This window comes from Corvus moneduloides, chromosome 3, assembly GCF_009650955.1.
Source record: "Corvus moneduloides isolate bCorMon1 chromosome 3, bCorMon1.pri, whole genome shotgun sequence".
Lineage (NCBI taxonomy): Eukaryota > Metazoa > Chordata > Aves > Passeriformes > Corvidae > Corvus > Corvus moneduloides.
The window spans coordinates 1,494,083-1,510,287 of record NC_045478.1 but is presented as its reverse complement, the minus strand read 5'-3'; the positions used below and the strand labels follow the sequence as shown (position 1 = coordinate 1,510,287).

General features: G+C 60.4%; 1 protein-coding gene across 1 annotated transcript in view; it reads right to left on the bottom strand.

The window, feature by feature from the left end:
- Positions 1 to 16,205, bottom strand: part of ADCY3 (adenylate cyclase 3) — a 48,475-nt gene that overhangs the window by 17,809 nt on the left and 14,461 nt on the right. The window contains exon 2 of the mRNA XM_032103352.1: positions 12,172 to 12,321. Within this exon, the coding sequence (XP_031959243.1) occupies positions 12,172 to 12,321 (150 nt within the window). The remainder of the gene's footprint in view (positions 1 to 12,171; positions 12,322 to 16,205) is intronic.

The following is a 16,205-nucleotide window of genomic DNA, read 5'->3' as shown; positions in this document are numbered from 1 at the left end:
GCATCCCATGGGAATGGCCCTGGACACCAACAGCCAACCCACGGGAGCATCCCATGGGAATGGGAACGGACACCAACAGCCAACCCACGGGAGCATCCCATGGGAATGGGAACGGACACCAACAGCCAACCCACGGGAGCATCCCATGGGAATGGGAACGGACACCAACAACCAACCCACGGGAGCATCCCATGGGAATGGGAACGGACACCAACAGCCAACCCACGGGAGCATCCCATGGGAATGGGAACGGACACCAACAGCCAACCCACGGGAGCATCCCATGGGAATGGCCCCGGACACCAACAGCCAACCCACGGGAGCATCCCATGGGAATGGGAACGGACACCAACAGCCAACCCACGGGAGCATCCCATGGGAATGGGAACGGACACCAACAGCCAACCCACGGGAGCATCCCATGGGAATGGGAACGGACACCAACAGCCAACCCACGGGAGCATCCCATGGGAATGGCCCCGGGCACCAACAGCCAACCCACGGGAGCATCCCATGGGAATGGCTCCGGACACCAACAACCAACCCACGGGAGCATCCCATGGGAATGGCCCCAGGCACCAACAGCCAACCCACGGGAGCATCCCATGGGAATGGGAACGGACACCAACAGCCAACCCACGGGAGCATCCCATGGGAATGGGAACGGACACCAACAGCCAACCCACGGGAGCATCCCATGGGAATGGCCCCGGACACCAACAGCCAACCCACGGGAGCATCCCATGGGAATGGGAACGGACACCAACAGCCAACCCACGGGAGCATCCCATGGGAATGGCCCTGAGCACCAACAGCCAACCCACGGGAGCATCCCACGGGAATGGCTCCAGGCACCAACAGCCAACCCACGGGAGCATCCCATGGGAATGGGAACGGACACCAACAGCCAACCCACGGGAGCATCCCATGGGAATGGGAACGGACACCAACAGCCAACCCACGGGAGCATCCCATGGGAATGGCCCCGGACACCAACAGCCAACCCACGGGAGCATCCCATGGGAATGGCTCCGGACACCAACAGCCAACCCACGGGAGCATCCCATGGGAATGGGAACGGACACCAACAGCCAACCCACGGGAGCATCCCATGGGAATGGCCCTGGACACCAACAGCCAACCCACGGGAGCATCCCATGGGAATGGCCCCGGACACCAACAACCAACCCACGGGAGCATCCCATGGGAATGGCCCTGAGCACCAACAGCCAACCCACGGGAGCATCCCATGGGAATGGGAACGGACACCAACAGCCAACCCACGGGAGCATCCCATGGGAATGGGAACGGACACCAACAGCCAACCCACGGGAGCATCCCATGGGAATGGCCCTGAGCACCAACAGCCAACCCACGGGAGCATCCCATGGGAATGGCCCCAGGCACCAACAGCCAACCCACGGGAGCATCCCATGGGAACGGCTCTGGCAGCCGAGCCCGGGGCCAGGGATGGGAACGGGCACAGGGAGTGGCTGAGTGACCATTCCAGGGACTGGGAGTGGCTGAGTGACCATTCCAGGGACTGGGAGTGGCTGAGTGACCATTGCAGGGGACAGGGACCCACTGAGTGACCATTCCAGGGACTGGGAGTGGCTGAGTGACCATTCCAGGGGACAGGGAGTGGCTGAGTGACCATTGCAGGGGACAGGGAGTGGCTGAGTGACCATTCCAGGGACTGGGAGTGGCTGAGTGACCATTCCAGGGGACAGGGACCCGCTGAGTGACCATTCCAGGGACAGGGAGTGGCTGAGTGACCATTCCAGGGACAGGGACCCACTGAGTGACCATTCCAGGGGACAGGGAGTGGCTGAGTGACCATTCCAGGCACAGGGAGTGGCTGAGTGACCATTCCAGGGCACAGGGACCCGCTGAGTGACCATTCCAGGGACTGGGAGTGGCTGAGTGACCATTCCAGGCACAGGGACCCACTGAGTGACCATTCCAGGGACTGGGAGTGGCTGAGTGACCATTCCAGGGGACAGGGACCCACTGAGTGACCATTCCAGAGACTGGGAGTGGCTGAGTGACCATTCCAGGGACTGGGAGTGGCTGAGTGACCATTCCAGGGGACAGGGACCCACTGAGTGACCATTCCAGAGACTGGGAGTGGCTGAGTGACCATTCCAGGGACTGGGAGTGGCTGAGTGACCATTCCAGGGGACAGGGACCCACTGAGTGACCATTCCAGGGACTGGGAGTGGCTGAGTGACCATTCCAGGGCACAGGGACCCGCTGAGTGACCATTCCAGGGACTGGGAGTGGCTGAGTGACCATTCCAGGGGACAGGGACCCACTGAGTGACCATTCCAGGGACAGGGAGTGGCTGAGTGACCATTCCAGGGACAGGGAGTGGCTGAGTGACCATTCCAGGGACAGGGAGTGGCTGAGTGACCATTCCAGGGGACAGGGAGCGGCTGAGTGACCATTCCAGGGGACGAGGAGCGGCTGAGTGACCATTCCAGGGACAGGGAGCCACTGAGTGACCATTCCAGGGGACAGGGAGTGGCTGAGTGACCATTCCAGGGGACAGGGAGAGGCTGAGTGACCATTCCAGGGACTGGGAGTGGCTGAGTGACCATTGCAGGGGACAGGGACCCACTGAGTGACCATTGCAGGGGACAGGGAGTGGCTGAGTGACCATTCCAGGGACAGGGAGTGGCTGAGTGACCATTCCAGGGGACAGGGAGTGGCTGAGTGACCATTCCAGGGGACAGGGACCCACTGAGTGACCATTCCAGGGACAGGGAGTGGCTGAGTGACCATTCCAGGGGACAGGGACCCACTGAGTGACCATTCCAGGGACAGGGACCCACTGAGTGACCATTCCAGGGGACAGGGACCCACTGAGTGACCATTCCAGGGGACAGGGAGCGGCTGAGTGACCATTCCAGGGACAGGGAGTGGCTGAGTGACCATTCCAGGGACTGGGAGTGGCTGAGTGACCATTCCAGGGACAGGGACCCACTGAGTGACCATTCCAGGGCACAGGGACCCGCTGAGTGACCATTCCAGGGGACAGGGACCCACTGAGTGACCATTCCAGGGGACAGGGAGCGGCTGAGTGACCATTCCAGGGACAGGGACCCACTGAGTGACCATTCCAGGGACTGGGAGTGGCTGAGTGACCATTCCAGGGGACAGGGACCCACTGAGTGACCATTCCAGGGACAGGGAGTGGCTGAGTGACCATTCCAGGGGACAGGGACCCACTGAGTGACCATTCCAGGGACAGGGAGTGGCTGAGTGACCATTCCAGGGACAGGGAGTGGCTGAGTGACCATTCCAGGGGACAGGGAGCGGCTGAGTGACCATTCCAGGGACTGGGAGTGGCTGAGTGACCATTCCAGGGACAGGGACCCACTGAGTGACCATTCCAGGGACAGGGAGTGGCTGAGTGACCATTCCAGGAACTGGGAGTGGCTGAGTGACCATTCCAGGGCACAGGGACCCGCTGAGTGACCATTCCAGGGGACAGGGAGTGGCTGAGTGACCATTCCAGGGACTGGGAGTGGCTGAGTGACCATTCCAGGGGACAGGGAGCGGCTGAGTGACCATTCCAGGGACAGGGAGTGGCTGAGTGACCATTCCAGGGCACAGGGACCCACTGAGTGACCATTCCAGGGGACAGGGAGTGGCTGAGTGACCATTCCAGGGACAGGGACCCACTGAGTGACCATTCCAGGGACTGGGAGTGGCTGAGTGACCATTCCAGGGCACAGGGAGTGGCTGAGTGACCATTCCAGGGACAGGGACCCACTGAGTGACCATTCCAGGGGACCGGGACCCACTGAGTGACCATTCCAGGGACAGGGAGTGGCTGAGTGACCATTCCAGGGACAGGGAGTGGCTGAGTGACCATTCCAGGGGACAGGGAGTGGCTGAGTGACCATTCCAGGGGACAAGGAGCAGCTGAGTGACCATTCCAGGGACAGGGAGTGGCTGAGTGACCATTCCAGGGACTGGGAGTGGCTGAGTGACCATTCCAGGGACAGGGAGTGGCTGAGTGACCATTCCAGGGGACAGGGAGCGGCTGAGTGACCATTCCAGGGGACAGGGAGTGGCTGAGTGACCATTCCAGGGACAGGGACCCACTGAGTGACCATTCCAGGGGACAGGGAGTGGCTGAGTGACCATTCCAGGGGACAAGGAGCAGCTGAGTGACCATTCCAGGGGACAGGGAGTGGCTGAGTGACCATTCCAGGGGACTGGGAGTGGCTGAGTGACCATTCCAGGGGACAAGGAGCAGCTGAGTGACCATTCCAGGGACAGGGACCCACTGAGTGACCATTCCAGGGCACAGGGACCCACTGAGTGACCATTCCAGGGACTGGGAGTGGCTGAGTGACCATTCCAGGGGACAGGGAGTGGCTGAGTGACCATTCCAGGGACTGGGAGTGGCTGAGTGACCATTCCAGGGACAGGGAGTGGCTGAGTGACCATTCCAGGGACTGGGAGTGGCTGAGTGACCATTCCAGGGACAGGGACCCACTGAGTGACCATTCCAGGGACTGGGAGTGGCTGAGTGACCATTCCAGGGGACAGGGAGTGGCTGAGTGACCATTCCAGGGACTGGGAGTGGCTGAGTGACCATTCCAGGGACAGGGAGTGGCTGAGTGACCATTCCAGGGACTGGGAGTGGCTGAGTGACCATTCCAGGGGACAGGGAGTGGCTGAGTGACCATTCCAGGGACAGGGACCCACTGAGTGACCATTCCAGGGGACAGGGACCCACTGAGTGACCATTCCAGGGACTGGGAGTGGCTGAGTGACCATTCCAGGGGACAGGGAGTGGCTGAGTGACCATTCCAGGGACTGGGAGTGGCTGAGTGACCATTCCAGGGACAGGGAGTGGCTGAGTGACCATTCCAGGGGACAGGGACCCGCTGAGTGACCATTCCAGGGACAGGGAGTGGCTGAGTGACCATTCCAGGGGACAGGGACCCGCTGAGTGACCATTCCAGGGACAGGGAGTGGCTGAGTGACCATTCCAGGGGACAGGGACCCGCTGAGTGACCATTCCAGGGCACAGGGACCCACTGAGTGACCATTCCAGGGGACAGGGACCCGCTGAGTGACCATTCCAGGGGACAGGGAGTGGCTGAGTGACCATTCCAGGGACAGGGAGTGGCTGAGTGACCATTCCAGGGGACAGGGACCCGCTGAGTGACCATTCCAGGGGACAGGGAGTGGCTGAGTGACCATTCCAGGGACAGGGAGTGGCTGAGTGACCATTCCAGGGGACAGGGACCCGCTGAGTGACCATTCCAGGGGACAGGGACCCACTGAGTGACCATTGCAGGGGACAGGGACCCGCTGAGTGACCATTCCAGGGCACAGGGAGTGGCTGAGTGACCATTCCAGGGACAGGGAGTGGCTGAGTGACCATTCCAGGGGACAGGGACCCACTGAGTGACCATTCCAGGGACAGGGAGTGGCTGAGTGACCATTCCAGGGGACAGGGAGTGGCTGAGTGACCATTCCAGGGACAGGGACCCACTGAGTGACCATTCCAGGGACAGGGAGTGGCTGAGTGACCATTCCAGGGACAGGGAGTGGCTGAGTGACCATTCCAGGGGACAAGGAGCAGCTGAGTGACCATTCCAGGAAACAGGGAGCGGCTGAGTGACCATTCCAGGGACAGGGAGTGGCTGAGTGACCATTCCAGGGGACAGGGACCCACTGAGTGACCATTCCAGGGACAGGGAGTGGCTGAGTGACCATTCCAGGGGACAGGGACCCACTGAGTGACCATTCCAGGGACAGGGAGTGGCTGAGTGACCATTCCAGGGGACGAGGAGCGGCTGAGTGACCATTCCAGGGACAGGGACCCACTGAGTGACCATTCCAGGGGACAGGGACCCACTGAGTGACCATTCCAGGGCACAGGGACCCGCTGAGTGACCATTCCGGGGGACGAGGAGCGGCTGAGTGACCATTCCAGGGGACAGGGAGTGGCTGAGTGACCATTCCAGGGGACAGGGAGTGGCTGAGTGACCATTCCAGGGACTGGGAGTGGCTGAGTGACCATTCCAGGGGACAGGGACCCACTGAGTGACCATTCCAGGGACTGGGAGTGGCTGAGTGACCATTCCAGGGACAGGGAGTGGCTGAGTGACCATTGCAGGGGACAGGGAGTGGCTGAGTGACCATTCCAGGGACTGGGAGTGGCTGAGTGACCATTCCAGGGGACAGGGACCCGCTGAGTGACCATTCCAGGGACAGGGAGTGGCTGAGTGACCATTCCAGGGACAGGGACCCACTGAGTGACCATTCCAGGGGACAGGGAGTGGCTGAGTGACCATTCCAGGCACAGGGAGTGGCTGAGTGACCATTCCAGGGCACAGGGACCCGCTGAGTGACCATTCCAGGGACTGGGAGTGGCTGAGTGACCATTCCAGGCACAGGGACCCACTGAGTGACCATTCCAGGGACTGGGAGTGGCTGAGTGACCATTCCAGGGGACAGGGACCCACTGAGTGACCATTCCAGGGACTGGGAGTGGCTGAGTGACCATTCCAGGGACAGGGACCCACTGAGTGACCATTCCAGGGGACAGGGACCCACTGAGTGACCATTCCAGGGCACAGGGACCCGCTGAGTGACCATTCCGGGGGACGAGGAGCGGCTGAGTGACCATTCCAGGGGACAGGGAGTGGCTGAGTGACCATTCCAGGGGACAGGGAGTGGCTGAGTGACCATTCCAGGGACTGGGAGTGGCTGAGTGACCATTCCAGGGGACAGGGACCCACTGAGTGACCATTCCAGGGACTGGGAGTGGCTGAGTGACCATTCCAGGGACTGGGAGTGGCTGAGTGACCATTGCAGGGGACAGGGACCCACTGAGTGACCATTCCAGGGACTGGGAGTGGCTGAGTGACCATTCCAGGGGACAGGGAGTGGCTGAGTGACCATTGCAGGGGACAGGGAGTGGCTGAGTGACCATTCCAGGGACTGGGAGTGGCTGAGTGACCATTCCAGGGGACAGGGACCCGCTGAGTGACCATTCCAGGGACAGGGAGTGGCTGAGTGACCATTCCAGGGACAGGGACCCACTGAGTGACCATTCCAGGCACAGGGAGTGGCTGAGTGACCATTCCAGGGCACAGGGACCCGCTGAGTGACCATTCCAGGGACTGGGAGTGGCTGAGTGACCATTCCAGGCACAGGGACCCACTGAGTGACCATTCCAGGGACTGGGAGTGGCTGAGTGACCATTCCAGGGGACAGGGACCCACTGAGTGACCATTCCAGAGACTGGGAGTGGCTGAGTGACCATTCCAGGGACTGGGAGTGGCTGAGTGACCATTGCAGGGGACAGGGACCCACTGAGTGACCATTCCAGGGACTGGGAGTGGCTGAGTGACCATTCCAGGGACTGGGAGTGGCTGAGTGACCATTCCAGGGGACAGGGACCCACTGAGTGACCATTCCAGGGACTGGGAGTGGCTGAGTGACCATTCCAGGGCACAGGGACCCGCTGAGTGACCATTCCAGGGACTGGGAGTGGCTGAGTGACCATTCCAGGGGACAGGGACCCACTGAGTGACCATTCCAGGGACAGGGAGTGGCTGAGTGACCATTCCAGGGACAGGGAGTGGCTGAGTGACCATTGCAGGGGACAGGGACCCACTGAGTGACCATTCCAGGGACTGGGAGCGGCTGAGTGACCATTCCAGGGACAGGGAGTGGCTGAGTGACCATTCCAGGGGACAGGGAGCGGCTGAGTGACCATTCCAGGGGACGAGGAGCGGCTGAGTGACCATTCCAGGGACAGGGAGCCACTGAGTGACCATTCCAGGGGACAGGGAGTGGCTGAGTGACCATTCCAGGGGACAGGGAGAGGCTGAGTGACCATTCCAGGGACTGGGAGTGGCTGAGTGACCATTGCAGGGGACAGGGACCCACTGAGTGACCATTGCAGGGGACAGGGAGTGGCTGAGTGACCATTCCAGGGACAGGGACCCACTGAGTGACCATTCCAGGGGACAGGGAGCGGCTGAGTGACCATTCCAGGGACAGGGAGTGGCTGAGTGACCATTCCAGGGACTGGGAGTGGCTGAGTGACCATTCCAGGGACAGGGACCCACTGAGTGACCATTCCAGGGCACAGGGACCCGCTGAGTGACCATTCCAGGGGACAGGGACCCACTGAGTGACCATTCCAGGGACAGGGAGTGGCTGAGTGACCATTCCAGGGACAGGGAGTGGCTGAGTGACCATTCCAGGGGACAGGGAGCGGCTGAGTGACCATTCCAGGGACAGGGAGTGGCTGAGTGACCATTCCAGGGACTGGGAGTGGCTGAGTGACCATTCCAGGGGACAGGGACCCACTGAGTGACCATTCCAGGGACAGGGAGTGGCTGAGTGACCATTCCAGGGGACAGGGACCCACTGAGTGACCATTCCAGGGACAGGGAGTGGCTGAGTGACCATTCCAGAGACAGGGAGTGGCTGAGTGACCATTCCAGGGGACAGGGAGCGGCTGAGTGACCATTCCAGGGACTGGGAGTGGCTGAGTGACCATTCCAGGGCACAGGGACCCACTGAGTGACCATTCCAGGGGACAGGGAGTGGCTGAGTGACCATTCCAGGGACAGGGACCCACTGAGTGACCATTCCAGGGACTGGGAGTGGCTGAGTGACCATTCCAGGGCACAGGGAGTGGCTGAGTGACCATTCCAGGGACAGGGACCCACTGAGTGACCATTCCAGGGGACCGGGACCCACTGAGTGACCATTCCAGGGACAGGGAGTGGCTGAGTGACCATTCCAGGGACAGGGAGTGGCTGAGTGACCATTCCAGGGGACAGGGAGTGGCTGAGTGACCATTCCAGGGGACAAGGAGCAGCTGAGTGACCATTCCAGGGACAGGGAGTGGCTGAGTGACCATTCCAGGGACTGGGAGTGGCTGAGTGACCATTCCAGGGACAGGGAGTGGCTGAGTGACCATTCCAGGGGACAGGGAGCGGCTGAGTGACCATTCCAGGGGACAGGGAGTGGCTGAGTGACCATTCCAGGGGACAAGGAGCAGCTGAGTGACCATTCCAGGGACAGGGACCCACTGAGTGACCATTCCAGGGGACAGGGAGTGGCTGAGTGACCATTCCAGGGGACAAGGAGCAGCTGAGTGACCATTCCAGGGACAGGGACCCACTGAGTGACCATTCCAGGGACAGGGACCCACTGAGTGACCATTCCAGGGACTGGGAGTGGCTGAGTGACCATTCCAGGGGACAGGGAGTGGCTGAGTGACCATTCCAGGGACTGGGAGTGGCTGAGTGACCATTCCAGGGACAGGGAGTGGCTGAGTGACCATTCCAGGGACTGGGAGTGGCTGAGTGACCATTCCAGGGGACAGGGAGTGGCTGAGTGACCATTCCAGGGACAGGGACCCACTGAGTGACCATTCCAGGGACAGGGACCCACTGAGTGACCATTCCAGGGACTGGGAGTGGCTGAGTGACCATTCCAGGGGACAGGGAGTGGCTGAGTGACCATTCCAGGGACTGGGAGTGGCTGAGTGACCATTCCAGGGACAGGGAGTGGCTGAGTGACCATTCCAGGGGACAGGGAGCGGCTGAGTGACCATTCCAGGGACAGGAAGTGGCTGAGTGACCATTCCAGGGCACAGGGAGTGGCTGAGTGACCATTCCAGGGGACAGGGAGTGGCTGAGTGACCATTCCAGGGACTGGGAGTGGCTGAGTGACCATTCCAGGGACAGGGAGTGGCTGAGTGACCATTCCAGGGGACAGGGAGCGGCTGAGTGACCATTCCAGGGACAGGAAGTGGCTGAGTGACCATTCCAGGGCACAGGGAGTGGCTGAGTGACCATTCCAGGGGACAGGGAGTGGCTGAGTGACCATTCCAGGGACTGGGAGTGGCTGAGTGACCATTCCAGGGACAGGGAGTGGCTGAGTGACCATTCCAGGGGACAGGGACCCGCTGAGTGACCATTCCAGGGGACAGGGACCCGCTGAGTGACCATTCCAGGGGACAGGGAGTGGCTGAGTGACCATTCCAGGGACAGGGAGTGGCTGAGTGACCATTCCAGGGGACAGGGACCCGCTGAGTGACCATTCCAGGGGACAGGGAGTGGCTGAGTGACCATTCCAGGGACAGGGAGTGGCTGAGTGACCATTCCAGGGGACAGGGACCCGCTGAGTGACCATTCCAGGGGACAGGGACCCACTGAGTGACCATTGCAGGGGACAGGGACCCGCTGAGTGACCATTCCAGGGCACAGGGAGTGGCTGAGTGACCATTCCAGGGACAGGGAGTGGCTGAGTGACCATTCCAGGGGACAGGGACCCACTGAGTGACCATTCCAGGGACAGGGAGTGGCTGAGTGACCATTCCAGGGGACAGGGAGTGGCTGAGTGACCATTCCAGGGACAGGGACCCACTGAGTGACCATTCCAGGGACAGGGAGTGGCTGAGTGACCATTCCAGGGACAGGGAGTGGCTGAGTGACCATTCCAGGGGACAAGGAGCAGCTGAGTGACCATTCCAGGAAACAGGGAGCGGCTGAGTGACCATTCCAGGGACAGGGAGTGGCTGAGTGACCATTCCAGGGGACAGGGACCCACTGAGTGACCATTCCAGGGACAGGGAGTGGCTGAGTGACCATTCCAGGGGACAGGGACCCACTGAGTGACCATTCCAGGGACAGGGAGTGGCTGAGTGACCATTCCAGGGGACGAGGAGCGGCTGAGTGACCATTCCAGGGACAGGGACCCACTGAGTGACCATTCCAGGGGACAGGGACCCACTGAGTGACCATTCCAGGGCACAGGGACCCGCTGAGTGACCATTCCGGGGGACGAGGAGCGGCTGAGTGACCATTCCAGGGGACAGGGAGTGGCTGAGTGACCATTCCAGGGGACAGGGAGTGGCTGAGTGACCATTCCAGGGACTGGGAGTGGCTGAGTGACCATTCCAGGGGACAGGGACCCACTGAGTGACCATTCCAGGGGACAGGGAGTGGCTGAGTGACCATTCCAGGGACAGGGAGTGGCTGAGTGACCATTCCAGGGGACAAGGAGCAGCTGAGTGACCATTCCAGGGACAGGGACCCACTGAGTGACCATTCCAGGGGACAGGGAGTGGCTGAGTGACCATTCCAGGGGACAGGGAGTGGCTGAGTGAGCATTCCAGGGACAGGGAGTGGCTGAGTGACCATTCCAGGGGACAGGGAGCGGCTGAGTGACCATTCCAGGGACAGGGACCCGCTGAGTGACCATTCCCAGGGCCTGTGACCCCTCGGAAGTGCCCACGGCAGGATATTCCGGGAATACCTCGGCAACCCCAATCCTGGCCAACCAGAAATCCCATTCCCACCTGGCACCCTGCTCCCACCTCCCCCCACGATCCCAAAATTCCGCCAGGTATCCCAGCCCCATTCCCACCCCCATTCCCGGCCCCATTCCCAGTCCCGTTCCCGGCCCCCTTCCCAGCCTCCTTCACGGCCCCGTTCCCGTCCTTGTTCCCATCCCAGTTCCCAGCCCCATTCCCATCCCCCTTCCCATCCCCGTTCCCGGCCCCATTCCCGGCCCCAGTCCCATCCCCATTCCCGTTCCCGGCCCCATTCCCATCCCCATTCCCGGCCCCATTCCTGGCCCCAGTCCCATCCCCATTCCTGTTCCCGGCCCCATTCCCATCCCCATTCCCGGCCCCAGTCCCATCCCCATTCCCGTTCCCGGCCCCATTCCCAGCCCCATTCCCGTCCCCATTCCCTGTCCCCGTTCCCTATCCCGTTCCCAGCCCCGCTCCCATCCCCACTCCCGGCCCCATTCCCGGCCCTGTTCCCGTCCCCCTTCCTGGCCCCGTTCCCGGCCCTGTTCCCTTCCCCATTCCCACTCCCATTCCCAGCCCCATTCCCGTTCCTGGCCCCATTCCCAGCCCTATTCCCAGCTCTATTCCCAGCCCCATTCCCGTCCCCGTTCCCACCCCCATTCCCTCCCCATTCCCACCCCCCATTCCCATTCCCACCCCCCATTCCCATTCCCATTCCCACCCCCCATTCCCACCCCCCATTCCCATTCCCATTCCCACCCCCATTCCCACCCCCCATTCCCACCCCCCATTCCCACCCCCCATTCCCATCCCCATTCCCTTTCCCATTCCCACCCCATTCCCGGCCCCGTTCCCACCTGCTGCTGGCTCTGCTCCTCCAGGTTGAGTTTGACCTCCAGGGATTGCCGCGCTTCCAGGAAGGCCTTGCGGTGCTTCCGGTCGGCCATGCAGTAGGACATGGAGCCCACGGTGATGGCGCACACGTAGATGGCCACGTTGGACACCAGCTTTGGGGAGAAAGAGCGGCAATTTGGGATCACGGCATATTCGGGAACAAAGAGGAGGAATTTCGGGATGAGCGGGGCCGGAAACGGCGCCGGTGCGGCCCCGGTTTTTGTTTAAATCACGGGGAGCAACCTCAGATCCCGCTCCGGGGCAAATATTGGGAATTCGGGGGGAAAAGCGGCTCCGCGGGGTGGGAATGGCGCCTGGAGCGTCCCAGGGGATTCGCGGTGTTCGAAGTTGCGGGGATGTTTTGGAAAAAGGCGGCAGCTGGGCAGGGAGCCGGGGGATCCCGCGGGGATCCCGGAGGGATCCCGGGGGAAGGGGAGCGGCTCCGAGCGGATCACGCGGCGCCGTTCCCTGGGAATTGTGGCCCCGCCGTGGGAATTGCAGCCCTTGGAAAAACACGGCCGAGCTCCGAAGGTTGTCGGTGCTCCGGGCTCTCGGCATCCCCCGGAACGGCCGAAGGCTCGGGAGTCGCCCTGTCCCATCCCACCGGGAACATCCAGAGCCACGGGATGGATCCCATCCCACAGGCTGGATCCTGAGCCCATGGGCTGGATCGTGGCTGATCCCATGGGATAGAGCCAGATCCATGGGATGGATCCCATCCTCCAGGCTGGATCCTGAGCCCATGGGCTGGATCGTGGCTGATCCCATGGGATAGAGCCAGATCCATGGGATGGATCCCATCCCACAGGCTGGATCCTGAGCCCATGGGCTGGATCGTGGCTGATCCCATGGGATAGAGCCAGATCCATGGGATGGATCCCATCCTCCAGGCTGGATCCTGAGCCCATGGGCTGGATCGTGGCTGATCCCATGGGATAGAGCCAGATCCATGGGATGGATCCCATCCCACAGGCTGGATCCTGAGCCCATGGGCTGGATCGTGCCTGATCCCATGGGATAGAGCCACATCCATGGGTCCAGGCTGGATCCCGACCCCACATCCTGGATCCCATTCCCACGGGCTGTGCCAGAGGGGTCGTGGCGGCACGGACATGGGGATTTGGGATAAGGGGATGGGGACAGGGAGGAAGGGACAGATCCCAAAATCCCCAAGGCCGGATCCTGCCCCAGGCACCGCCGGCGCAGCCGGGGATTCCCGGGAATTGCCCAGATCCATCTGGAGGTGGGAACGGAGGAGAAACCCCCACACGGAGCTGGGCTATTTTTGTCCTGGCTCCGGGGTCGCCATGACAACGGGACACTCTTCCAGCCATGGATGGCCACGGAAAGCTCGGAACACCGGGAATGCCGAAAATCCCGGGAATCCGCTCGCTCGGAAGCACCACATCCCATCCCAGCTGCTCTTCCAGCTGCTTTTCCATGAGCACCCTGCTGCCCTTCCATGATTCTCATCCCAAAAACCTCTCCTGCTGTGTCCCGAGCTCCAAAACACTTCCCAGATCCCAAATGCTGTGGCAAAAGCTCCAATCCTGGATCCCAAATGCTGTGGGAAAAGCTCCAATCCCAGATCCCAAATGATGTGGGAACAGCTCCAATCCTGGATCCCAAATGCTGTGGGAAAAGCTCTGGCACGGAGGAGATCCTGGATCCCAAATGCTGTGGGAAAAGCTCTGATCCCAGATCCCAAATGCTGTGGGAAAAGCTCCAATCCCAGATCCCAAATGATGTGGGAACAGCTCCAATCCTGGATCCCAAATGCTGTGGGAAAAGCTCCGATCCCAGATCCCAAATGATGTGGGAACAGCTCCAATCCTGGATCCCAAATGCTGTGGGAAAAGCTCCGGCATGGAGGAGATCCTGGATCCCAAATGCTGTGGGAAAAGCTCCAATCCCAGATCCCAAATGATGTGGGAACAGCTCCAATCCTGGATCCCAAATGCTGTGGGAAAAGCTCTGGCACGGAGGAGATCCTGGATCCCAAATGCTGTGGGAAAAGCTCCGATCCCAGATCCCAAATGCTGTGGGAAAAGCTCCGATCCCAGATCCCAAATGCTGTGGGAACAGCTCCAATCCTGGATCCCAAATGCTGTGGGAAAAGCTCCGGCATGGAGGAGATCCTGGATCCCAAATGCTGTGGGAAAAGCTCCAATCCTGGATCCCAAACGCTGTGGGAAAAGCTTCGATCCCAGATCCCAAATGCTGTGGGAACAGCTCCAATCCCGGATCCCAAATGCTGTGGGAACAGCTCCAATCCTGGATCCCAAATGCTGTGGGAAAAGCTCTGGCACGGAGGAGATCCCAGATCCCAAATTCTGTGGGAAAAGCTCCAATCCCAAATGCTGTGGGAAAAGCTCCAATCCCAGATCCCAAATGCTGTGGGAAAAGCTCTGGCATGGAGGAGATCCCAGATCCCAAATGCTGTGGGAAAAGCTCCAATCCCAGATCCCAAATGATGTGGGAACAGCTCCAATCCTGGATCCCAAATGCTGTGGGAAAAGCTCTGGCACGAAGGAGATCCTGGATCCCAAATTCTGTGGGAAAAGCTCCAATCCCAGATCCCAAATGCTGTGGGAAAAGCTTTGGCATGGAGGAGATCCCAGATTCCAAATCCCAAATGCTGTGGGAAAAGCTCCAATCCCAGATCCCAAATTCTGTGGGAAAAGCTCCAATCCCGGATCCCAAATGCAGCAGGAAAAGCTCCAATCCCAGATCCCAGATTCTGTAGGAAAATCTCTGGGATGGAGGAGATCCTGGATCCCAAATTCTGTGGGAAAAGCTCTGATCCCAGACCCCACATTCTGCAGGAAAAGCTCTGGTCCTGGATCCCAAATTCTGTGGGAAAAGCTCCAATCCCAGATCCCAAATTCTGCAGGAAAAGCTCCGATCCCGGATCCCAAATTCTGTGGGAAAAGCTCCGATCCCAGATCCCAGATTCTGTGGGAAAATCTCCAGCACGGAGGAGATCCCAGATCCCACATGCTGCGAGAAAAGCTCCCACCCCGAATCCCGATCCTTTGGGATCCTCCTGAATTCCAGCACCTCTCCGTGGCCCCGCTCCATCCTCCGGCTCATCCTAAAAATAGCCGTGCCCTCGGGAACGGCCGAGCCCGGGCTGTTTATTCCTGGACACGCCATTCCCGCTTTTCCAGCGGTTGCCAAGGTTTTCCCGGCTCCGGAGGCTCCGTTCCTGGGCAATGATTAACTCGGGAGAGGCCTGGCCGGGTGTTCCCTCCCTTCCCAAATCCCAAGGTTTTCCTCCTTGGATCCCACAAACCCCAAAGTCCACATCCCAAAAAAGAGGGGAAATTGGGATTTCCGGGCTTTTCTTGGGCTCCGTTTCCCAAACTCGCGGCGTGACCCCCACATTCCCAAACTAGCCCAAAAGAGGGAAGAAATTCCCACCTTTTCCCTCTTCTTTAGGCCGGGAGCAGCTGGAGCTTTCCCAGGAGCTGATCCAGGGATTCCCGAATTCCCACAGAGCCCTTACGGAGCAAACCCGATGCCTCCCGTGGGATTTTCCTGACAGTTTTCCATCTCCAGCTTTCCCCCCCCATCCTGGTCTTGGAAAAGCTCAGGAACATTGGTGGGAGGGAAAAGGATTGGGCCGCGCCATGGAATTCCCAGATTTTGGGAATAAACCCAATCCCAGGGGGTGTTTCCCGGGAAATACGAAGGATCTGGAATGCCAGGGATCGTCCCCGCTCCCCATCCTGGGGCTCGTCCCGAAAGCCGCGTCTGGGACTGGGGACGAAATTCCATCCCTGGAAAAACATCCCTGGAAAATGGGAATCCCCCAAGAATCTGGGAATAAACCCGGATTTCTCCTCGTGGGAAATCTCCCAGGAAGGCCGGGTTGCTGCCATGTTCTGGCAATTTCGGGCCATTTTTTGGGAATTTTGGCCATTCCAAGGGATATCGGCACAAGCGGGGCCGGATGGGTGGGAATGGGGAGAAACCAGGGAATTGTGCCTCGGTT